The following is a 24,351-nucleotide window of genomic DNA, read 5'->3' as shown; positions in this document are numbered from 1 at the left end:
CCTTCCCTGGACCTTGGGTGGTCTCTGTCCTTTAAAGGTGCTGGGTGATGCTGGCCATAGTGCTGTGGTTCTGGGTGGGGGTGCACCCCCAGTGTCTGCCCCAGCCCACACCCCCATCCTTGCCCCAGTGAGGGCCATCCCCCCACTGTGAGGCCAGGCAGTAGGGGTCCCAGGAGGGTCCCAGCTCTCTGGGCTGCAGGAGTCTTTGCCCTGGTGCCTGACCCCCTGCCTGGACCCCATGCCTCCCCCCTGTGCCCTGGGGTCCCAGGCCCCAACCACCTCTCATGGTCACTGGGTCCTGTCCTTCTTGCCCTGTTCCTTCCCCAGATCCAGATGCCTCTGCCCTGGAAGTGACAGCTATTGTGAGAGAGAGAGGGGTCAGGGAGTGCCCAGCTGCCCCAGAGCCAGCCAGTGCCTGCCTCCTGCCCAGTGGCCTTCCCATCAGAGCCCCCGGCCTGGCCTTTCCCAGAACCACCAGTTCCGAGAGCCCTGCCCCCTAGGGCAGTGTGGGACCCTCTGGGCCCTGATGGCAGAGGGCACAGAGATCTGGGGCTGGCACCTTGCCAGGGTACGGTCTGGGCCAGCCCTCCAGGCCCATATTAGGGAACGGTGCCTGCAGGACAGCAGGAAGTGGCCCAGACCTCATGGGAAAGATTCACAGGGCCCGTGGTACAGCCCAGCCCTGGCCAGCAGGGGGGACGGCTTCCTGTTTGGGGGCTGGAGGGAACTCAGGGGTCTGCCTTAGGCCAGGGGGTGACTACAGCAGCAGCTCGGGGGACAGAGGTGAGTGAGAAGGGGACCGGGATGGGGGGCCTGCTCAGAGCTCTGCTTCTGTCGCATGCCGGCCGTGGGTGTCACCTGTGTCCTCATGCCCAGCTCTGCCACAGCCTGCAGCCACGTGGATGTCCCTGCCCATCCCCGTGTGTCAGATGAACCCCTGAGGTTGCTCAGGATGGTTCTGGTGAGGCAGACGTCATTCTTTGTTATCACGACCTCCCCTCTCCTCGGAGCGTTTCTTGACTCATAAACTCTGCCCCAAGGTGCCTCCTTCTGCTCCCGAGGATGCAGGGATATGCAGGCTGTGCCCCAGGTGCCGGGCCCCTGGGGAGGCGGCACTTCTCTGCCCCGCTCCAGACAAGCCAGGGCTTCTCTGAAATGGCAGAGGCCCCTGCACATGTCCCGGGCCCTTGTGGGTGAGGGGTGCTGGTGGGAGGGTAGTGTGCACACACGTGTGTCCGTGGACCTTGGTCCAAACACATGAGGCTGGGTGTGCATGTGCACATGTGCATACGAGTACATCTCAGGCGAGAGAGCGGGGGAGGGTAGGTGGGGCCCGTCAGCCAGTCTGCACGTCTTGGGGTGCCCCCACCTTGAGTTTTGGGGGGCCCTGCCCCTGCCTAATGCTGGGTTGGGGAGCAGTGGGCCTGGGAGCCTCTGGGTGGAGCCCTGAGATGAGTGCTAGCCCAGGAGCAGCACCCCTGAGCACACGGGTGGTTTTAAAGGCGTTGGGAACTCTCGGGCTGTGTGTGTGGATGAGGCCACCACATTCACCAGAACCTCTTCCTCCCATGGAACTGGGGAATGAGCGGGGGGCCTGGCCTGGGAGTGAGGCCCACGCACACTAGACGATGGCCAGTTTAAGACGTTTGCAGAGGATGTGGCAGGACCAGGGGCCAGCTCAAAGTGCTTTCTGAACAGGTTTGCTTTGTCTTCTGGACCTCCCACAGGGGGCATGTTCAGGGGTCCCATGTGCAGTCGCTCTGGCTGTGGCCAGCCTGTCCTGCATGGGGCAGTGAGGCCTGGAAGCCAGAAGCCGTGCTGGCCACCCCACAGGGCCAGCCCTCCCCGAGGCTTATCCAGTGCCAGCCCTGACCAGTCTATGATGCTGCCCCGCACGTTGACAGTGACATGAACAGAGAGTCCTGCTGAGGACCTCGGCTGGCGCTGGTCTCTCGGTCCACTGCTTCTGCCTTGGAAGGGTAGCCACCACCTCCTGGCTGGTGCAGGGGTCCGGGAGCCACAGGGGACTCAGCTCTGGGCTGCCAGGTGGCCACAGGGGGGTGCTGTGGCCAGGACCCAGCCAGCGCATGTGGCGGTGCGAGCCCTGCAGGGCGCTCTATGCTGGCACCCGCCCTCCTGTTGGCTCCACCCCTGCTGACCGGCTGGAGCCGTCTGTCATCCATCACATTGGGACAGAGATGTTTCTCCTGTCACAGTCGCCACAGGAAGCCAGGAGGGGACAGTAGATCAGGCTCAGATCTGCGTGTGGCATCTGCGATAACCGCGCGGGAGGCTGCAGGGAGGGCGGGCGCCATGGCATGGACGCGGGCTCCCACCGTCTCTTCCAGTGGCCTGAAGGGGTCCGCCTTGTGCTGCCTCAGGCACCCCGACCCTGTGTCCTGTGGGGGCAACGAGGCCCAGGGAGGTTGAACAACTCCACCACCCAGGCCGGTGACCGCCCGTTCTCCTGGCTGCCGTGTGGACACGCAGGCCACAGCTGCGCCAGCTGCCACAGTGCCAGGCGCCAACGGCGCCCGGGGCCATCAAGAGGCTGGCAGCCTGGCGTGCAGCCCTCGTGGGGCTGTGAGGGCGCCGTGGCCATGGCGTGGACCGTAGAGAGATCGTGCTGTCCTCCTCCAAGGCCTTTCCCACTGCCGGAGTCTGTGACCTGGGGGACACAGTGCCCGTCTGAAGCAGAAATGGCGGATTCAAGTCGAAGGAAGCAGCTCAGCCCCTGCCTTCAGCCTGCTGCCCGTGGGACAGAACCCCCACTCCTGCCCATGGCACAGCCCCCCACTCCTCCCCGTGGGACAGAGTCCCCTGCTGCTCATGGGACAGCGTCCCTCCTGCCCATGGGACAGACACCCCCACTCCTGCCCGTGGCACAGCCGCCCACTCCTGCCCATAGGACAGACCCCTCCACTTCTGCCCGTGGGACAGACCCCCCACTCCTGCCAGTGACACAGCCCCCCACTCCTGCCAGTGGGACAAACCCCCCACTCCTGCCCGTGACACAGCCTCCCTCCTGCCCATGAGATAGTCCCCCCTCCTGCCCATGGCAAGCCCCCCACCAGTGGGACAGCCCCCCCTCCTGCCCATGTGATGGCCTCCCCTCTTGGCCATAGGACAGTCCCTCCTCCCCTCATGGGACAGGCCCCACCCGAGCCCTCAGAGATCTGCAGAGAGCCCGTGGACGCTGGGCCAGAGGCTGTTGCTGGTCGCCTGTGGGCAAGTGTCTGATCTCAGAGCTCAGAGTCTCAAATCAGCAGCAGGGGCCCCGGGTGCCAGGCCAATATGGGAGCCTCTCTGGTGTTGGGGGGAGAGGTAAGCCTGGAGGTGTTGACAGATGTCAGAGGGCACAGGACAGGAGAGCTGGCCAGGGAGCTGGGTTCTCTGGGATGCTGGGGGCATGAGGCTTTAAAGGGTGAGAGCTCTGTCAGGTATAAAGTGTCGTGCGTGGACAGGATGGTGTCCCCACATGGGTCTCACTGTCCAGATAAGGCCCGGAGCGCCTCTGCAGGCCATGCCTCCCTTGGAGCCGCTCGGCGTGGCCAGCGTGGGGACCTGGTGCAGTTCCCTGGGGGCTGAGCGGGGGCATGGCAGCGCCTCCTGCAGCCCGGGGAATGGGGCGGACAGAGCACCTTCCTCCTCCAGGCACAGACCCAACGCCCTGCTGTGACAGAGGGGACGCCATGTCCCCAGCTCAGGCTGTCTGTCTCGGCAGGCTCCCGACGGCACCCCCCGCCCCTCAGCATGCCAGCTCCAGCTCTGGGATCAACGCTGCCCCCATCAGCTGGGCTCAGGCCCGTGTGTGGTCACTAGGCACCTAGAGCAGCCACCGTGTGTCCAGCCAGCGGGGCAGGTACTCAGGCAACTTCAGCCTGAGGATGGGACGCAGCCCATGGGCAGGGCCAGATGAGGGTCCCGGGCACCCAGGGGGTGAGTGCTGGCCCTGTGATCTGGACACGGACTTGCCGCCTGACACCAAGTGACCTGGGCACGCTGCATCCCACTCGGGGGGCGTGCAGCGGGGGGCTCTCCTGAGAGCTGGCCCAAGCCCAGGTGGGCGGGGTGGGAACCACAGTCCCTGTGGCTTCTGCCTCCCCTATGTCCTTAGGGCAGAGTCGTGGGCTCGGGGAAGGCCAAGGGTGGTAATGGTGCCCCGCCCCCACGCCCACACCTGAGGCCCCACTCCGGTGCGCCGGGCCTGCGTGATGGTGCATGGAGAGAGCTGCCCTGAAGCATCAGTTCTGATGACTCTCCGGCTTGAACTCAGCTCAGTGATGCGCACGAGCTTTCACTTGGGAACTCGATGCCTCCCGGAGATGGTGGTGAGCGGCCGTCCACGGTGCTGGCTCGAAGCCCCTTCCCCTAAGAAGAGGGTGGACATTCCCCTGAGACGCCCGCCGGCCCAGCGGCTGGGGAGCCTGAGCAGCTCCAGCTTTTTAATTATCGTGCAAAGGAAGCACTTTAGCTTTTCTGTCGTGGTCAGCAGAGAGAGGCAGCTGCTTCTGCTGGCCGGGCTCCGAGCCCAGCACTGAACTGCCCCCACCCCAGGGACGCTGCAGTGTCTGCGGGACTCTCCTGGACCCGGGGCAGGGGCGAGTGAGCATGTACACACACACACACGGGTGTGCACATACATACATGTGTGTGCACACGCCTCTGTGCATGTGCACACATGTCCCCACACATACATGGACACACGTGCACACGCAACCCATGCCTGTGCACACTTACGCGTGTCTGCACACATCCATGGACACACATGCACACGCACGTGCACACTTGCGCGCACTCATGCCCACACACATGCGCACGCATGTGCACACTTGCACGCACTCATGTCCACGCACATGCACATCCACATGTATGTGCACACTTACATGCACACACATGTCCACACACACACGTGCACACACACCCCCTCCCCAATCCTGCTATCAAATGTGGCTCTCCGGGCTCCCTGGAAGTTTTGAACCAAGTGTGCACGATTGAAGAATGCATCTTAGGAGAGAGACCTTTCCCTTAGGCAGCGGGGGTGTCCGTCAGTCACACTCGGGGCCCTGGGATTGTCAGTTTGAGCATTACGAGCAGTCTGGACTCCTAAAAAGAGCCCTGGGGGGAGAAGGAACATTTTCCCAGATGTCGTGTGCTCAGCCTGAAGAGCAGGCCCCTCCTCCCCGGAGGCCCACCCAGGGCTGGGTCGGGACGAGGGCTGAGCTCAGGAGGCAGGAGACCCCTCGGCTTTCTCAGGTCCTATAAGACGTGAGTCTCACGGTCTTCTCGTGCGGCATTGTGATGAGACTCTACCTCTAACCCTGCCCCCCCCAACTGAGGTCACTGTGCGGTGGGGACGGTCTGTGCTTCGTGTACAAGCTGGGGGCCCAGAGAACCCCATCCTGCTCGCTGGGGCTCTTTCAGAGCGGGGTTGTGTTTGGTGTTTTACAGAAATAGGATCCCATTGAAAGGGTTGTTCTGCATTTGTAGAGATGCGTCCACACGGGTCACGCAGCCCTGCTCGGTCACAGGGCGGCATTGTCCTGCATTAACGGACATCCAGCTTTATCATAAGGCTGTGATGGAAATCTGTGCCCGGGCCTCCTTGGGCCCAGGGTGAGGGTCTCCCCAGGTAGAAGCTCTGGGTCAGAGAGCCCACTGTCACGTCATAGTCTGTGGCTCCCAGCAGCTCCATGCTGTCCACGTGATAGACGTGGACACGAGAGCCAGGGTTCCACACCCTCCCTGCCCTGGATGTTCTCAGACTGCACGTGGCTGCCAGCACGTGAGGCCCCTGGGCCCCGTCTCCGGTAACCAGTGAGGCAGAAAGCCTTTTCACGTGGAAGATTATGTTGTCATTTTCCCTTCTTTGTACTGCCGCTCGTCCGTCCTTTGCCTCGTTTTCTGCAGGTTTGTCTTTTCCACGTGACTTTCCAGCATCTTGCCGTCACCTGACCAGGATCCTGGTGCAGATACGCCCTCCCTGGTCATTGCCTTCTTTCTTCTCATTGACGAGTCTTTACTTAAACGGAAATGTCTTGTTAGATGTGGAAGCATCTGTAAGTCTGTTGCTCTACGCATCCTGGTTTTTGTGTGTTAAATAAGAGGCCTTCTCGACGCCAAACGTGGTTCCCTTGGTTTCTCTTCCTTGGCTTGGGGCTGTGAGCTGGGGTCTTACTTTAGCTAACAGAAGGCACGGGTCCACAGAGCAGAGCCGAAGGGTGCCTGGGTTCCTGCGCTGATGCCCTGAGGTTAGGTGAGTTCAGTCCTCGGGGCCTCCATCTCCCATCAGCCAAATGGGCGGCACGCCGTCCCCACCGCGCAGGACACTGTGAGCACCCTGGAGTCAGCCCTCAGGCAGTGGAGCTGCCCTCGTCCCAGCCCCGCGTTACTGACGGCCCCCACTGCCCCTTTCTCACGACCTGAATTTTCCTGCTGTGTGTCCTTTCTTGTGCCAAACCCTCCAGTTTCCATTGCTGTGGCCATAACCAGTCCTGACAGCTGGCAAGGCGAGTCCCTTCTCTCTGTTTTCTTCACACACTCGTCTTGGCTCTTGCAGAATTATCCTTCAGGCTGAATTTTGGAAACAGTTGGTCGAGTTCTGAGAAAATGACCGTGTGTGTTGATGGGAGCTCATTAACTTGCCCCTTTGTCTGGGGAGTGGACTCTTGAGCCATTGGGAGCGTGACCTCCTCCTCCAGTGAGTGACAGCTTCCAGCCCGTCTGTCAGGACCGATGTGTGGTCTCTCCAAATGGTCCTGAGGTCTGTGGCGAGTGGAGCTCCGTGTCCTTGGGTTTGTGCAGCTGCTGTGAGCAGGATCTTCCCATGATGCTTTGCTCCGGGTCTGTGTGATGCTCAGATCTGGCTGTGTTCTTAGATGCTCTCATTTGTTCCACTAGTTGCTCAGTGGATCCTCTTGGGTTTTCTAGCTAAATGATTATTCCAGCTGCAGGCAGAGCCCATTTCTTCCTTCTCAGTGCCCATTGTTCTCCTTCTTTCCTTGGTCTCGGTGCATAGGCCAGGCCTCCCGTCATGGCGGGTAGACCTGTGTTCCCACCTCCAGTATTTCACCAGAGGTTTGCTATTTGCCTGGATTTCTTGGAGATTCCTCTTGTTGTTGTTAATCAAATTAAGAATGTTTCCCTTGATACATAATTTATTAATAGGTTTTGAATCTTAACAAGTCCTTTTTCTATATCTATTAACATGATCATGTGGATTTTCTCCTTTAATTTCTCAGTATAATGAAGTACATTGCATCTTTTTTTAGATAAATCCTATTCGATTTGGCAGCGTGGTGTTGTTTTAATACACTACTGGATTCCATCTGCTAACAGTTTTTTCAGGATTTTTGCACTTAGAGTCATGAGGGAGATTGCCTAATACCTACATTGGTGCTGTCCGCATCTGGTTGGGTGATGGGATCAGGCCAGCCTTGGACAATGAGCAGAGTAGCTTTCATTTCTTCCTGTGCTTTGGTACAGTTTGACTGAGGTGGCAGAACTTGCTATAAAACCGTCGGGGCCTGGTGCCTTTGGCAGGAGAAGCAGTCTTTGACCATTTTACCTTCCTTCAGTCCTGCTGGTGGATTCCTTGACCACCAAGGGGACAGATGTGGAAGGGACAGAGAAGCATAAATCCCTGGCTCTCGCAGGGGTTCCCCTCTGCCACCCAAAGGCAGTGCAGCCTGGTGGTAAACAGGATGGTTGAGCATCAGGCTGACCTGGCCTCCTACCTGAGCAGGCCTCTTCCTAAGCTGAGGGACCTCCATGAAGCTCCTGAGGCTCCGTGAGCCCACGAGTCCTCGTGTCACATTAGGGAGAGGGAGTCTTGGCTCCGTGCCGCCACCCCACAGTCCTGGTGCCCGGCACACAGCCAGCAGTTGGCACTCCCCCAGGGATCTCCCTCCTGTGTGGTTCGTGGGTCAGGGCCCAGGACCATGTGCACACAAACTGCTGGGTGGGGCTCCCGTTGTGTGTGCCGAGTGTGGATTTCCTTCTCATCCTTGGCCTCTCTGGCTGGATCCCATAGGTCGGCATCTGGAATCTGAGCTCCCCAAAGGGGCCTCCAGCTGACCTGGGAGGGCGTGACGGGGAGCTGGCCATCCCAGGGACCTGATGCTGGGGTCAGAGTCTTTGTCCACCAGAACTCAGCCAGACTGTGGCCAGCTAGCCCCAGATTAAAACTGACGTAAATTAAGCACTCATGTGCCACGTTATGATGAAGGGCTCACGTTCACTATCTTGTTACGTCTTTACAGTCACCCCGTAAGGACAGAGAGCTATTCATTTACAGATGTGGAAACAGGCTCAGAGCAGTGAAGTAACTTTCCCGGGGCTGCCCAGCATGGACTCATGGGGTGGGGCCAAGCCACACTCGAGTCATCAGGACCCTTGGCTGCCCCCTAGACCTGGTGGGTTTGTGCCAATGGGCCCCAAGAGTCCCCAAGAGGAGCAGGGGCTCCCTTGGCCTTGTCTGGGAGGAGGGCTGCTCCGCCCTGGCTCCAGGGGCAGCAAGTCCCCCAGGTGGGGCTCCATGCTATGTCCTGTGGGTGAGTGAAGGCCAGGGAGATGGACGCCTTCCTTAAGCCACCAAAGCACTGAATTCGTGTAGAAATCGGCAATTCTTTGGTGCGACTGTTCACACAGAAGATGAAAAGATAACGGGTGTGGTCTCGGGGGTCCCAGACTCCCTCCCGGACCCCTCGGGTCAGCAGGAAGGAGGGGATGGGAAGGGAGGCGAGGAGGCAGAGACTGCGAGGTGGCCCCCACGTCCAGGCAGCTGTGTCAGGGTCGTGTTCTCACCGCTTACGGACCATCTCAGCTTCTGCGGGGACGGGACCCCCCACTCCCGCGTGTCCTAGAGCTCTCAGTGACGCAGTCCTTCAGGCTCAGGAAGAGGCCTTAGCCAGACCCCAGCAACTCAGGGAGCAGCTGCTCGGCCACGTCCCTCCTACAACGGGCACCTTTCCAGGAGACCCCGGGGCCCCTGGCCCTTGGCCAGCACAACAAACAGGCAGGTTCCCGTGGGCTTTCGGCTCTGCTGGGGGAACGAGGCAGGATGCCAGGAGGTCAGTGGGGTGTCTCTTCAGACCCTGTGCTCACGAGAGTGTCCAGGGTCTCAGCAGTGCCGTGAGAGGGGAGGGGCAGCTTACCCATGTCACCCTCCCCAGACCATGTCTCGGGGACAGAGGGCCAGGCCTCCCGACTCCTGGTGCATTCCTTCCTCCCCTGTCTCCCTAAAGCAAACAGAACTCCCCCCCACCCCGAGCTCCTCCACGGGCCCTGTCACGTCCAGCCTTGAGGACCAGAGAGAAAACCCGAGGCAGCTGGAAATGGGAGGGAGTCGGAGGCAGCCAGGCCTGGGGAGCCAGCCATCTCTTGAGCTTCTGCCTTTGAAAGAGGCTTTCAGCAAGAAAGGGGCAAAACCAAGGAAATACAGCCCCCCACCTCTGGCCATGTGCTTCCCCTGCCTGCCCGCGCCTCCCCCGGCCCAGCCAGCTTGTGACTCAGGAAAAACATGCAGCCACGCTGATGCAATTAGGAAAATGTTATTTTTCAAACGCTGCCAGATCCTGGGGGCTGACCCTGTGACCTGGGAAAACAGCGTACGTTCATGTTGGATCCGCGCCTGCCACTTGCAGCTTCGGCCTGGGACAGTCTTTGAACAGCTTCCGACAGCTGTAGGATAGGGGTGCCGACACTTGCCTGCTGCTCGTCCAGGGGGGTGGGGGGCATGGGACGGGCCCCGGGTGGAGGCTCAGGGAATGTGCCTGCCCTTCCTGGCGTGAGGAAGAGAAGGGTTTTGTAGCGCCTGCCTGCCCACAAGCGTGGACCTCGTGCTTCAGGTGAGTGGCCCTCTGCTTCCGGCCTCTGGGCACAGCCTGCCCTCGATGTCCCAGCACGGGGAGCTGAGTGTGGTCAGCTGACAGCTACACCTGCCCGAGGCGAGCCAGGCTCCCCCAACCTCCTGCTGCCCTCCCGCCAGTCACACAACCTTAGGGATCGGGCCTGATGGGATAGAGAACTCCCTCTCCCCCAGCCCGTTCTGCCCTCCCTGGAGCAACTTGGAAGGGGCCCAGGAGGCCCTTTCCCAGGTCCACACACACTAAAGAGTCACAACTGGTGTGCTGCCCTCCTGCTGGTCTTGGCTCTTAGAGGAAGCAGGTGAGGGTGACACTCAGCCCGGCGGGCAGAGGCTGCAGGGGGAGAATTCCTGCCTCCTCACAAGCATCCACCATGGGCTCTCTGAGGGCCTGTACCAGTGGGCAGCCTGGGGCTGGACTCACCTGGAAGGTCAGGTGGATGCCACGGGACCAGGAGTCCAGGGTGCAGTTTGGGGTCCTGAGGCCTGGGGTCTGACCTGAGTCTCCCTCTTGCACCAATGGCCCAGGCCTCCATTTGCCCATCTGTGCTGTGGAGATGAGTGTCCCCACGGCATCCAGTTAATGGATGTGCAGCTGCCCTGCAGGGTCAGGTGCCGCCGTGCTGTGCCGGGGCTCGAGGAATGGCTATTGATACTCTGATTTGGAGGGCAGGGAGGTCCTGGCTGATGCCCTGCCCAGAGAGCTTAAAGGCTGCTGCCCCAGGAGGCTGGGAACCAGGATCCTGTGGGCAGCTCTGCTGGCCCCTGCCCCCACTTGCTGCATGTGGGTAGCTGCAGCCAAAACTCACTTCGATGTGGGCATGTGGGTGAGAAAGGCGCAGGAGCCCCAGAAGACAAATGCTTGCGCCCCAAAAGGCTGCAGACCACCAAGGACCCTCCTGGTTTGCCTGGTCTGGCCCCATCCCCCTGCTCGGGCACTGCCAGGCCTCTTTAACTCAGGTGGTTGGGATGAGGGTCTCTGTGGCCCCAGAGTCCTGGTGATGCTGACAATGGCAGCTTGGGGCCCTGGGGGATCCTGCCTTTCCCCACAGGCACCCGTCCCAGGTTCTGATCTGACCTGAGCTGCTTGGGCCCCAGGAGGCTGCAGACAAGGGCCTCTTCTTAAGCCTCCTGGTCACTCCCCCAGCCACCCAGCGGCCTCCTCCCAGGGTCTGAGAGGAGGTCTTTGGGGTGGAGGTGGGTGTTGTGGACCCTGAAGAAGGCTGAGCAGCCAGCCCTGGCAAAGGCTGTGTGTAGGGGGAGCTGGGAGGGCTTGCATGGCCCTGGTGGGAGTCCAGGGGGGCTGCCAGTGCCTGCCCCTGAGCTGGCAGCAACAAATCTCCCCGGGCCCTGGAGGCGCGTTGGAGGGAGCCCCGTCCGGCCAGCCGGGGCGGAGGCGGCAGGTGCGGGGGCGGCGGTGGCCACAGGCGGGGCTGCGCGGGTGGGCGGGGGGCTGCCCGTCCTGGCGCGGGCGCAGGCTGAGGGGGCGCTGTGCCCGCAGGCAGCCGGGCGCCGGGGACGGCGTGCTCCTGGACACCGCCAGCCTCAAGATGAGCGACCCGGACTCGGAGGTGCTGCCCTTGCCACCGCGGTACCGCTTCCGGGACCTGCTGCTGGGCGACCAGTCCTTCCAGACCGACGACAGGTAGGTGGGGTGGGGAGGGGTTGGGGTCCGCGCGCCCCCAGGCCGCGCGCTCGGAGCTGTCCGCCGTGCTGAAGGCCGTCCGCGCGCCCGCGCCCTTCAACTTTCCCGGGGGCGGGAGAAGTTCCGCTTGAGGGTGGAAGAACGGGAAGCATTTTCTCGGGAGGGGGCCTGGAGGATGGGGTGGGATGCTCTGTGCTGGGGAGTCTCCCCAGAGACCGATTCCCGGGGCCTGGCCTCCCGTCTGCTCCCAGCCCTCCAGACCCGCTGGAAGCTCTGCTGATTTTGGGGATAAGCCAGAGCTGGAAGCACTCCGATGGCAGAGCCCATCAGTCTGGCTGAGGGCTGGTATGCTCCAGACTCTGGCTGTGGTCATTTATTATTAATTGAGGGACAGTGTCCTTCAAGCTTGTGCCATGGTCACTTATTGAGGGTGACAACATTCCCTCACCTCGTATTCTCCTGGGTAGAAAAAAGCAAAATGAACTTGAGTCTTTCGGTAAAGGACTGGCAAAATGAGCCCTTGGGAATAATTCATACGCTGAGGGGGCTGGCAGGAAGCTGGGAGAAATGTTGCTTTTCTCTGCCTTTTCCCCAAATAGCTGTCTTGGGTAAACACCCAGCACTTTAGCTCTGTCAGCCTCAGGGGAGGCATGAAGGCGAGTGCTGAGGACTCACGCGGGGCTTCGGATCCCAAACACTTTCCTTGCAGAGTGTGGTGGGGGGGCAGCCAGAGCCATCGGTGTCTGTAGTCTCCTTCCCCGCCCAGCCTGGACTGGGTGAGCGAATCTGCTTTTTCCCCCAACAGTGCAATTATTCAAGTCAGCACATAAAGTACATGAGTTTGAAGATTGTCAGGACACAAACTGAGCTCTCAGAATAATCCACTGCTGATGCAGCTGGGGAAAAAGTCATGTTTGTGAATAAGGGCAGTATGTAGGGGCTGTGTGTATGAGGAGCTGCTAGAGCTTGTGGAGAGGGACTTTAAAATCTGTCTGCCTGCTGGAAACAGAATAACCTGCCAGGCCTCACATGACGTTCAATTGCCATCTCAAAGTAGAATCAGGAGGAGAGATTGAACCCAAAGTCTTCATCCGCGTAGAATCGAGGATGGAGTCCAGCAGAGAGGCTTTCTAAACGGGATGTTGTTTTGTCTGGTTGGGCTGGGTGCTGTACTAATAAACAAACCCACCCAAGAACACCTGCCCCAGGTGAAGAGTTTAGTTCAGCCCCCTGCGTGGGTGGAGGTGGGAGAAGACGGGCAGGTCCTGGCATGTGGACACGGTAGGGGGCTCTCCTGCCCTCCTGGAACTTGGGGCAGGGTTGGGGGCTTCCCTAAGCTGAAGCTGTGTGCTCAGCATCTTCCTAAATCAGCACCAGCCCCTCAGTGCCTACTCCCCTGGAATGTGGCTAATTCTCAAAAACAGCACCAGAGATTCGTCCGATATTGGGCAGGAAATGGCGTCCATCTCCCCGAGTGGCCCAGGACCTCCAGCTGCCTCAATAGATGCCAGTGACTGTGGCTGATGTAGTTGGAGTGACATGTCCTCAGTTGTCAGGAGGGGATGGCAGTGTCTTCACTGTCGGCCAGAGGGTGACGTGGGCCTGCTGGGGGGAGCTCTCCCCATCCCCTGGGGAGTGGGGAGCTGGCCCTGACTCCTCCACGGGTCCTGAACCCTGTGGTTTGGAGCTTCCTATTGTGGTAAAATATACAGAACATGAGACGTGCGGCTAGCGACATTTAGGGCATTGACAACATCATGCATCGTCACCACCGTCCCATCCTAGAGCATTCCAGACCCCATACCCATCAGCAGTCACTCCTCACTGTGCCCCCAGCCCCAGCTCCTGGCAACCCCAGTCTCCATTCTGCTCAACCTTGTTTTCTGGGGGAAAGTCTCCTGTGTGCCGGGCCCAGGGGCCTCAGGGCTCTGTGTGGATGGTGTTCAGAGGTGGGCTGTGTATGTGTGTGCACGTATGTGCACACGTGTGTGTGTGTGTGTGAATCCTTCAAAGGAAAGACCCCCATGGTCCCCAGGCGTGGAGACACTGCACTGGTGTCTACAGGACTGACCGGCCCTAGGGCACGTCAGTGGGAAGGAAGGGAGCTTGACCCTGCCAGGCTGTTTGGGAAGGATCCCCCTTCTAGCCCTAGAGAGAAGGTGCAGGGCCTGGTGGAGGCGGCTGGCCCTCAGAGTGTCCAGGGACTCACAGGTTGGGAGAGGGCTACTGGTTTGCACGTTTCCAGCCAGTTTCCTGGTGATTCTGCCCCTGCACCCCATGGGGGCTGGAGGGGAGCCTGTGAGGCACAGTGCTGGCTGCACCAGGTACCAGGGGCCAAGCAGGCAGCCTTGGGGGTGGGACATGAGGCGTGAGTGAGGTGGGGGCCTGGAGGGGACCATGGGGGCCTGGAGGGGACCTGGAGGGGACCGTGGGGGCTTCTTGGGAGCTGGAAGGTGCCATGGGGGCTTCTTGGGGGCTGGAGGGGGCCGTGGGAGCTTCTTGGGGGCCTGGAGGGGACCATGGGGGCCTGGAGGAGACCACGGGGGCTTCTTGGGGGCTGGAGGGGGCCGTGGGAGCTTCTTGGGGTCCTGGAGAGGGCCGCGGGGGCCTGGAGGGAGTCTCTCCTCCACTCACTGCCAGCTGCTGTCAGTAAACAACACAGGGAGCCCCATCAGAAGAGTTTCTCTTTTCTCGAACCTTCTTTGCCCAAAAGCAGCTGCTGCAGCATCTGTAGCAGGGCCAGCGAGTCTGGCCTGGCCCCTCTCATGAGCCCCCAGACTCTGGAATGTCCCCTCGTGCTCACAGGCTGTGCTCCCAGGTCTCGTGGGGCAGGCAGTACAGGGAACCTGGATGGGGTTCCTGGGGGTCCTGAGATCCCCTAAGCCCCGTCCATAGGGATGCACACGTGGAGGCCCCGGCCGGGCTCTGAGCTGACACCCAAGCTCAGGGGAGGAGGGGACACGGGTGTGGCCATGGGAGGCCCCCTCGTGGGTGCCTGTGACACAGCCCCTAGAGCCCCCGTGTCATCCCCTCAGTGAGTCTCAAAGTGGAGGATGGGGGGCAGGCTTCACTTTGCCTGTCAGGACCCCCCTGCGTGTATGGAGATGGGGTGAGGGAGTGGGAGCAGGCTCTGGGTCTGAGAGGCAGTGGGGCACCAGGAGGTTTGAGGCTGGGAAGACGTGCTTGCCCCCCAGCAGGCCCCATGTGCACTCAGGGGGGCTTGGGAGCTCACGTGGGCTTGGAGTGCCTTGAGGATGGTCCCACAGAGTCCTGGGGGGGATCCTGGGGTGGGGTCCTGGGGCTGCCAGCTGACGGGCTGGTGGCCTGGATGAAGTGGCGCGGTCAGGGGGCATCTCGGGTCCGGGAGATGAGCCGTGCTTGCGGGCCCTCTGCACACGAGGGGCGGGGGCACGGGGACACCCCCCCACCGGCACAGGGCTGGCTCCCTGCCCCCACACACCCTCCACCACAGTCGTCTGGATTCCTGCTGCTAGAATCCTTTCCTTCCTCCCGGTTCTCCACCCACCCTGCTCACAGGCTCCGGGGCCGGCTCTGCGGGGTGAGTGGGGCTGTTGCTGCCCCGCTGCTGGCAGGCGGTGAGCAGGCGGGCAGGGCTGCGGCTTCCTGTTCTCCAGGGGAGTGAAGCCACAAGGAGTGAGTCACCTCGGCCTCACACACTGTGGCCTTGGGGGAGGGGGCGGCTGGGCCCACGTGGGCAGAGGAGGCTGCACCGCTCCCACCAGCCTCTCCTAGGGGCCGCCAGGCGGGGGAGGCAGGCAGAGGTGGAGCTTGCACACCTTCCTGGGGGCAGCCGAGGTCTTGGGTAAGACCCAAGGGCCCCATTCGGCTGTTTGCCTTAGACCCCCTGGCAACAGAGGACGGCGCTTGACTTGTTTCTCTGGAGTTGAGCAACACCAAATATTGTTTCACACAACAGGGGAAGGAGAGGGAAGGCAGGCAGACCGCGTTGCCAGGAGTGTGGGGGGAGCCATGAGGACAGACCCCTGCCCTGGCCGGCCTTGCCCTGCCCTGCCTTGCGGGAGCAACTATTGAAGCCATGGCCCCCGGGCAGGGGCTCCTTCTCTACTCGTCCAGCAGGGACCCTCCCATTTGGGCCTGGGTGCAGGGAGGAGCAGGCGGGGCTCAGAGGGGCTGGAGTCTCTGCAGGAGGCGTGCCCCTTCCCAGTGCCCCCCCCCAGCCCCCCCCCCCCCCCCCCCCGTCAGCTGAGCAGAAGTGGATCAGGCTGCCCCTGGGGACCAGGTGGTTGGGGGACAAAGCCGGTCTCCTCCCATGGGGTGAGGCCCGTGAGGAGGTGGAGGGTCTCTAGGAACAGGCCCGCCCTCGGAGTCCCTCACCTGGAGGTGTCAATAATGAATGTTCTTGAGCTGGGCTGGAGGGTGGGTGGGAAGGATTAGGACCATCCCCGGGTGCAGAAGTGCTGGGGTTGCCCCCTCCTCCCCACCAGCCGGCACCCAGAGGAACAGGCAGGAGGAAGGCACTGACCCAGGGATGAGGGTATGGACAGGGAGGACACACCCGGCCGAGAGCTGGGGGGACGGTGGCATTTTAGAGGCGGGGAGGTTAGAGGAGGAGGCAGAGAGCTGCTGGGGTGAGGGCTGTAGCGGGTGTGGGGTTTGGGGAAGCGTGTGCCCCGGTGGGGCTGCAGACCCCACAGTCTCCCTGGGCCTGAGCTACCAGGCCGGCCTGAGCCTTGCATGTGCAGGTTTCACGTGGACTGTGGACGTGGGAGGACGCTGTCACAGTGGAGGTGGCTGCAGAGGGCCAGGACATGCCCCCACGTGTGCCAGCCAGCCTGAGGCGGGGGCTGGCTTTGCAGCAGGCCGAGCCCCGCTGCTCAGGCCCCTCTGCTGGCCCCAGGTCCCCAGGGTCCTTTCCGGGCAGAGCTGCTAAGCTCAGGCCTCCGGGGGTTATATATTTAAAACTCCGCTGGCCTGTCCTGCCCGGGGGCCTTCCTTCTGCTCTGCAGGGTGACTACCAGGGCAGGGCTGGGCTGGTGGCTCTGTAGGGGCCATAGTCAGCGTGGGGCGAGGGGGATCCCAGCCCTACCCAGGCCCTTCTCCTCGCCTGGCCCTGTGCAGGGGCCTGTGTCCACCGCAAACCCACAGGCCTCGGAGGACACGGCCAGCCAGGGAAAGGGCCCAGGCTGGTGGGGCCCAGGCCAGGCTGGGAGTCCCCTGCCACCTTCGACTCCATGCAGAATAGGACTGGATGGCGTCTGTGGAGGGGACATGTCACCCAGCACGCAGGAGTGCTCGGGTCTAAAGCCAAAAACGCCTCATCTCCCCAGACGGGAGCAGCCACCTGGAGCCTGGGGGTCCTCCCAGACGCCCCTCCCTGCATACAGTCAGTCACTCCCGGGGCAGCTGCTTCTGCCCCCTGGACAGCCTCCCCCCTTCCCCCAGCCTCTCTGATGGGCCCCCAGCACTCCTAACTCCCTCCTTCACCAGGACCCAGAATCCCTCTGCCCACCTCAGCTCTGCCTCCTGTGCCCAAGGTCCTTGACCCCGCCTGCTCTGGGGATCGCCTCCCATGGCCTCTGGCCCCTGCGTGCGGTCTGCGCAATTTCTGGCTTTAAACCATCAACAGAACAGTGACAAGGACGCTGGGCACATAGAGGCCACCAGCTGTGTCTCCTCTGTGTCCCTCTGGGACTCACCTTCCTGCTGCTGCAGGACAGAATCAAGGAGAGGCCTGGGTGCTGCCAGGTTCCCTAAGATGTCCTGAGGGAGCAACATTTGTGTCGTGGTTTCCAGTCACTCTCTGGGTCGTGGGCTCATTTGCCTGCATCTCCCCAACTCTACTGGGAGTGGGGCTGGGGCCAGGTCTGACTGCTCCCCATTGTCGCCTGGGGTCCCCAGCAGGGAGCAGCGGCCTGGGAGGGGGCCCTGGGTCCCAGTGGGGAAAGAGAGAGGGTGGACGACCCCACTCTGGAAACTCGGGCGCCTCCTACCCCTCATCCCTCCCTCCGAGGGGGTGTTCGGGGGCTTGGGGCACCCACAGCCCTGGGGTGGGCAGGATAAGCAGCGAGCAGATGAGGATAAAGGGACGAGAACATGGGGACGGTGCGGGGGGGTATGGCCATCTCCACACGGGCCTGTGGGTGTTGAGGCCGGTCAGCGAGTCTCTCGGACCCGTGTCTGCCCGCTGCCTCACCCCTCCCAGGAGCTCGGGACACCTCAACCAATGTATTAGTATTTCTGTGCTGATTATAGGCCCTCTCCCCCATGCCCACACCCCAGGGATGTTTGGGGAGACCCTGAGACGGCACACCAAGCATCCCCCGGGAGCTGTGTCCCCAGGAGCCGTGTCCCCCATCCGCCCCCAGGCTTGACTCCTCAGCTCACTGAAATTCCTGGGGCCGGCCAGGTGGTGAAAGTGGTTAAGTGCACATGCTCTGCTGCGGTGGCCTGGGGTTTGCCAGTTCAGATCCCGGGCGCGCATCGATGCACCGCTTGGCAAGCCATGCTGTGGTGGCGTCCCATATAAAGTGGAGGAAGATGGGCATGGATGTTAGCCCAGGGCCAGTCTTCTTCAGCAAAAAAAGAGGAGGATTGGCAGATGTTAGCTCAGGGCCAATCTTCCTCACAAATAAATAAATAAATAAATAAATAAATAAATAAATTAATTCCTCCCGAATCACACAGAGTGGACACAGGTGCCCAGGGAGGGGCGGCAGCATCCTCAGTGTCCTGAAACTGTGACCAGTTTCAGATCAAACCGTAATTCCCCTGCACTCCCACTGTCCCTCCCGTGACGTGCCGTTCACCGGGGTGAACGTATCATGTATGCGTCATTCCGCCACATGGTTTGGAGTGAAAACGGGAGGTGACAGTGTTCAGGCTGCTTCTTAGTCAGCTCGGGCTGCGTAACAAAAGATCACAGATGGGTGGCTTAAACACCAGACGTTTACTTATGGTTCTGGAGGCTGGACGTCTGAGATCGGGGTGCCAGCATGGGGGGGTCCTGGTGAGGGCCGTCTTCCTCGTTTAAAGATGCCTGCCCAGGGGGCTGGCCCGGTGGTGCAAGCGGTTAAGTGCGTGCACTCTGCTGTGGCAGCCTGGGGTTCACCAGTTCGGATCCCAGGCATGCACTGCTTGTCAAGCCATGCTGTGGTGGCGTCCCATATAAAGTGGAGGAAGATGGGCACGGATGTTAGCCCAGGGCCAATCTTCGTCAGCAAAAAGAGGAGGATTGGCATCAGATGTTAGTTCAGGGCTGATCTTCCTCACAAAAAAATAAATAAATAAAAAAAGATGCCTTCTCACTGCCTCCTCACGTGGTGGACAGAGAGAGAGCCTGCTTTCTGGTGTATCTTCTCATAAGGGCACTAATCCCATCACAGAGGCCCCACCCTCATGACCCCATCTAACCCTAATCACCCCCCAAGGCCCCGCCTCCAGCACCATCTCACTGGGGATCAGGGCTTCGACATAGACTTTGGGGGACACAGACATTCAGTCCACAGCAGGCTTGGGAGGATGAAGTTAACACTACGAAAGAGATGGCATAACCTTTCGTGGGATCAAGCTGTGCTTTGATTTAAAATTCCTTGAGCTTTGAGGGCATCCAGGATCCCTGGAGAGAGATCCTGCTGGGAGCTTCCCTCCCCACTCCAGACCAGAGATGGAATTAATTAAGGTAAAGATCTCCAGGCAGATCCTCCTGGATTTAGGGTTGGCCAGTTTGTGGTACTTCGTTATGGTGGCCACAGGACACTGACCCCCCCCCCCGTCAGAGGGTGCAAGGGTAGAGGGCGGCCACAAGAAGCTGGGAACCCAGGGATCTGGCACCCGCCCCTTTCTCTTGTCACTAAGGAAGTTTCCAGCCTGGGGTTGTGGGTGGTCACTGCCCTTGTCGGTGACCGCTGAGATTGGACGGAGTCTGTTAATAATACGACCTGTCTTTGGCTGGGCTGTTTTCCGGGGTGGGTCCTGAATTGACTGAAAATATGCCTAAAATTGGAAATGCTGGAAAAGAGTCTCCCCTTCCCCATAGGCGTGGGAGCCTGATGCCCTCCCCAGCTACGGGAACAATGGCCCAGGCTCCAGAGCTCCAAGAAGGAGGAGGAGGAGGGGTGGGGGGCTGCATCCTTCACGACCTTGACCCATACCAGAGTCCGGGAAGGAGGCCACTCTGCAGGCAAGGAACACAGCTCAGTGGGGTCACTTCCTGTGAGCCCCCCAAGGGCGGCTAGGGGTGGGGGAAGGCCTGCAGGTGGGGGGACAGGAGGAGCCAGGAAGGCGCCTGGCTGGGCAGGGGGCTCGGGCAGGTACAGGTGTGCAGGAGGCACCGAGGGGATGGACCTGGACACCACCAGCTCCTCTCCACAGCTCTGTGGTGGGCAGGGGGAGCCCCCCAGACCAGCAAGGCCCTGCCAGCCCCCTGCATCTCGGTCCCTTCCAGGGAAAGGAGTCCTTTCTGGGAGCTGAGCTGGCCGTACCCTCGTCCCCACGCCCTCTGGGGGCTCAAGTCCTGGCTCCTCCTCTCCACCCCTCCGCCACTCCAAGCCTCACTGGGTGCCTCAGCAGATGCCCACCTCGGGGCTGTTGAGAGGGCCAAATGAGATCACCTCACTGCCCAGCCCCTGGAGAGCCTCAGACCTTGCAGAGGCCGCCCCAGCCCTGCCCCCTCCTGGCTAATTAGCTGCTGACTCTGTCTCCTCTCCACTCCTCTGGCCAGTTTTCCAGAGCGGTTAACCAGCGTCCAGCTGGAGGGGCCCGGGAGCAGGGAAAGGACCCCCAGCCCTGGGTCCTCTCTGGAGGGGAGGGTGGCCGAGGACTCGACCTGTGCCTGGCGGTGACTCTAATGCCCTGAAGGGCAGTGAGGCATCAGGGCACAGGCAGCCCCCCTCGTGCAGGGCCTGCACCCCCACACGCCAACCCCCTGACACCCCTCTGGACTCTCTGGGCGGGAGGCAGGGCATACAGGGAGCTATCAGGGTCCACCCAGGCTGGGCACAGCCAGGCACAGGCAGGACCCTTCTCAGGGCGGCTGACGATGGCCCTCTGAAGATGTCCACGTCCTAATATGTGGAACCTGGACGTGTGACCTTGTATGGCATCTCTTCCCCAAGGACTCGGGGAGCCCAGGTGGTGCCCATGAAGTGAGCAGAGAGCCTGGAGGTGAGTGAGCGAGGGCTCCCGGCTCTGGGTCTGCAGCCAGGGGCAGGGGTCCAGGGAGCGGCATAAACCCTGCTTCAGGGAGGCACCCCCCGGCGGCCCTTCACCATTGGTTTGTTCCATCCATATTGTATTGTGTCTGGTTTTTAGGATTCACAAACTCCTTTTAATCCGGAATGACTCCTACCAGATATGGCCCCCCAAGATCCTCCACCCTAATCCCCAAGACTGTGAATAGGATGAGATGTCACACCCAGGAGTCCATTACATTACTTGGCGTTAGGGGCTGAACCGCGTCCCTCCAAAATCTGTATGTTGGAGTCCTCACTCCCAGCACCTCAGAATGTGATCTTATTTGGAAATAGGGTCTTTACAGGAAATAAGTGAACCTGAGGTCATTGGGGTGGGCCCTGATCCAGTGACGGGTGTCCTCTTAAAAAGGAGAAATTTGGGACAGACAGGTGCAGAGGGAAGATGTCCATCTATGAGCCGAGGAGCGAGGCCTGGAACAGACCCTCCCGCACAGCCTCAGGGGGAACCAGCCAGAGACACTTCAGTCTCGGACTTCCGGCCTCCAGAACTGGAGACAAGTTTCAGTTGGTTAAGCCCCAGTTGGTGGTACTTTGTTACCGTGGCCCTAAGACTAATACACGTGGCCAAAAGGATTTTCATAATTCAAGTTAGGAATCCATTGGCTTTGAGTGAATCAAAAGGAGGTTATTCGAGTGGGCCCAGTCTAATCACATGGCCCTGTGAAAGCAGAGCGTTTCCTCTGGCTGGAAGTGGAGGAGGCTGGCAGAGATGCAGGGCACAGAGGAATCTGACTCCCACTGCTGGCTGTAAGGATGGAGGGGCCACATGCCAAGGGAGGAGGATGGTCTTCAGGAGCTGAGCAGCCCACAGCCAGCAAGAAGAGGGGGACCCCAGTCCTACCACCGCCAGGAACTGAATCCTGCCTGGGGCTGGACGAGCCTGGGAGCACATCGCTCCCCAGGGGTCCAGGCAAGAGCCCAGCCCAGCTGACACTGGCTTCAGCCTCGTGAGACAGTGAATGTGCTGCTTGAAGCTGCGAGGCCGGGGTGATCAGTTACACAGCATAGGCAGCTGATACACAGGCCTCTTGTCCCGCAGAATGTTCCGCCGTCTTTGTGTGTCTGGTCGCCTCTTCATGGGTTGTTCGGCTTGTCCTCTGCCTCCAATGTTCCTTGTAAACTGAATGTTGGGTCTGAAGGCCTGGTGGTCCAGAGGATTTAGGCAAGAGAACGTTTTAAGTGCCATTGTTGCCGCACGTTCTGGTTGTCCCTCCACTGGAGATGACCAGATGGGTGCCCTGGGTTAGCGATGACAGCCCCACCCTTGCACTGGGCAGTATGCTCCCCCCTTGTCACCTCAAGGTGGTCCGTCACCACAGAGCATCAGTTCCCCTCCCCGGTGCATTGAAGGATCGCAGCCCCCACCGACATCCTCGCAGAGGCTAGGGAAGGACGTGCCGCCTTCCTGGTCCCAGCTCTCCCTCCCTGAGTATCAGCCACCTTCTATGAGCCATGCATCTGCTTCATCAATGGGAGCTAGCTGGGTGCCCCGAAGTCTAGCTCCTGCTGAAAAGGCAGGAAAACACTCCATCCTCTCTCTTTAATTACTAGTTTTCAAAGGGGGGCAGCGTATTACAGCAGCCTCAAACGGTGAGAACCGAGGGTGGTTTTTTTTCTGGATTCCTCTTTCTGGGTCTCATGTATTCATGGAGTTACATAGATTCACCATGTGTGGTGGGCTGATGCCCCCCCAAGATGTCCACGTCCTGATTCCCAGACCTGCAGCTGTGTTTCCTTAGGGGGCAAGAGGGGCTTTGCAGATGCGATGAAGTTAAGGATCTTGAGATGGGGAGATGATCTTGGACCGTCTGGGTGGGCCCATGTCATCACAGGGTCCTCAGAAGAGGGAGGCGGGAGGGCCAGAGTCAGAGAAGGAGAGGTGAGGACGGGAGCAGAGTCAGAGCACGTGAGGTGGGGCCCGAGCCGAGGAATGCAGGGGCCTCGAGAAGCTGGAAAAAGCAGGGAAACAGTCTCCCCTGGAGCCTCCAGAAGGAGCCAGGCCTGCCCACACTGAGATTTTAGGACTCTGGCCTCAGAGCCCTAGGAATAAATCTGTGTTATTTGAAGCCACCAAGGCTTCCTATGATGGTTCATAGGAATGTGTTCAGTGGCAACAGGAGGCCCATACACCATGCTTTAATCATCGTCCCTCGCATGCTCGGTCGTCCCTACTTGGGCTCAGTGGGACCCCTTCCAGCTGAATTCTGTACCCTTTTCTCCCAATTTTTTTTTATTGTGGAAAAATAAAACGTAAAATTCACTATCTTACCCATTTTTAAGTGTCCAGTTCAGTGGCATTCAGCACATTCTCATTGTTGTGCAGCCGTCACCACCATCCGTCTCCAGGACTCTCTCATCTTCCCGAACTGAAGCTCTGTTCCCATTAAACACTCACCCCCACCCCCTCCCCCAGCCCGACACCACCATCCACTTCCTGTCTCTGTGGGTTTGACTCCTCCAGGGCCCTCATATGAGTGGAGTTCTACAGGATTTGTCTTTTTGTGTCAGGCTTATTTTACTCAGCACGATGTCCTCAAGGTCTGTCCATGCTGTAGCATGTGTCAGGATTTCCTTCCTTTCTCAGGCTGCGTAATATTCCAGGGTATGGATAGACCACATTTTGCTTATCCATTCATCTGTCAACAGACACTTGGGTTGCTTCCACGTTTTGGCTGCCGCGAATAATGCTGCTGTGAATGTGGGCGTCCTATGAACAGGGTGTTCAAGACCCTGGTTTCAGTTCTTTGGATAAATACCCAGGAGTGGGATTTCTGGATCGTACGGTAATTCTGTTTTTAATGTTTTGAGGAACTTCCATGCTGTTTTCCACAGCAGCCGCACCATTTTACATTCCTATCAGGAGTGCCCAGGGTTCCACTTTCTCCACATCCTCGCCAGCACTTGGTGTTTTCTGTTCGTTTGACAGGAGCCATCCTGACGGGTGTGAGGTGGGATCTCATTGTGGTTTTGATCTGCATTTCACCGATGGTCAGTGGTGCTGAGCATCTTTCGTGTGCTTCTTGTTCCCCTGGGCGGCAGTTTTGGTCCGAGGGTCAGCCCCGAGTCTCCTCAGCAGACAAGGACGACGGCAAGGATACCCTCTGCCTCGCCTCTCCCCATGTGGGGCTGCGGGCGAGGATTCCCAGAACCCCATGGGTGGACCAGTTTGGCTTCCGAGGTGGGGAGCAGGGTGGGGAGTGGCCTGCCCTGCCCCTCTCTCCACGGTTCCCCTGGACACCATTTCAGAACGCCCGGACACCAGCCTGTGCCCCTCTCCTTGCTGGCTTCTGAGCTACTCATCGCCACTGTCATTATGTTTGTTCATCCCTCTGGGTTCGGGAGGCTCCTGGGGCAGCCTTCATACCTGCCCTCACGCCTGCAGATGTCACACCTGTGGATGCCACAGCTGTAGACTGCAGTCCTTCCATGCTCCCGGGTCCCTCTCCAGCCCAGCCACCCCCCGGAGTGCCTGGGAGGCATGTTGTCTGGCGGGCATTCTGAGAAAGTCCAGAACGGATCTTGTAACTCACCCCACCTGCTCCGCCTGTCTTCCCCATCTCGGGGTGTCACCACCCACCCGGTCCCTCATCCTTGATTGATCCCCCCCA

At 60.2% G+C, this 24,351-nt stretch overlaps 1 protein-coding gene across 1 annotated transcript in view; it reads left to right on the top strand.

Moving 5' to 3' along the window:
• Nucleotides 1-24,351, top strand: part of KCNT1 (potassium sodium-activated channel subfamily T member 1) — a 77,025-nt gene that overhangs the window by 2,140 nt on the left and 50,534 nt on the right. Inside the window, exon 2 of the mRNA XM_058524517.1 lies at nt 11,367-11,510. Coding sequence (XP_058380500.1) covers nt 11,367-11,510 — 144 coding nt within the window. The remainder of the gene's footprint in view (nt 1-11,366; nt 11,511-24,351) is intronic.

The sequence above is a fragment of the Diceros bicornis genome, chromosome 28, assembly GCF_020826845.1.
Source record: "Diceros bicornis minor isolate mBicDic1 chromosome 28, mDicBic1.mat.cur, whole genome shotgun sequence".
NCBI lineage: Eukaryota > Metazoa > Chordata > Mammalia > Perissodactyla > Rhinocerotidae > Diceros > Diceros bicornis.
Note: the sequence above shows the minus strand (reverse complement) of the source record. Positions and strands in the feature narration are given on the sequence as shown.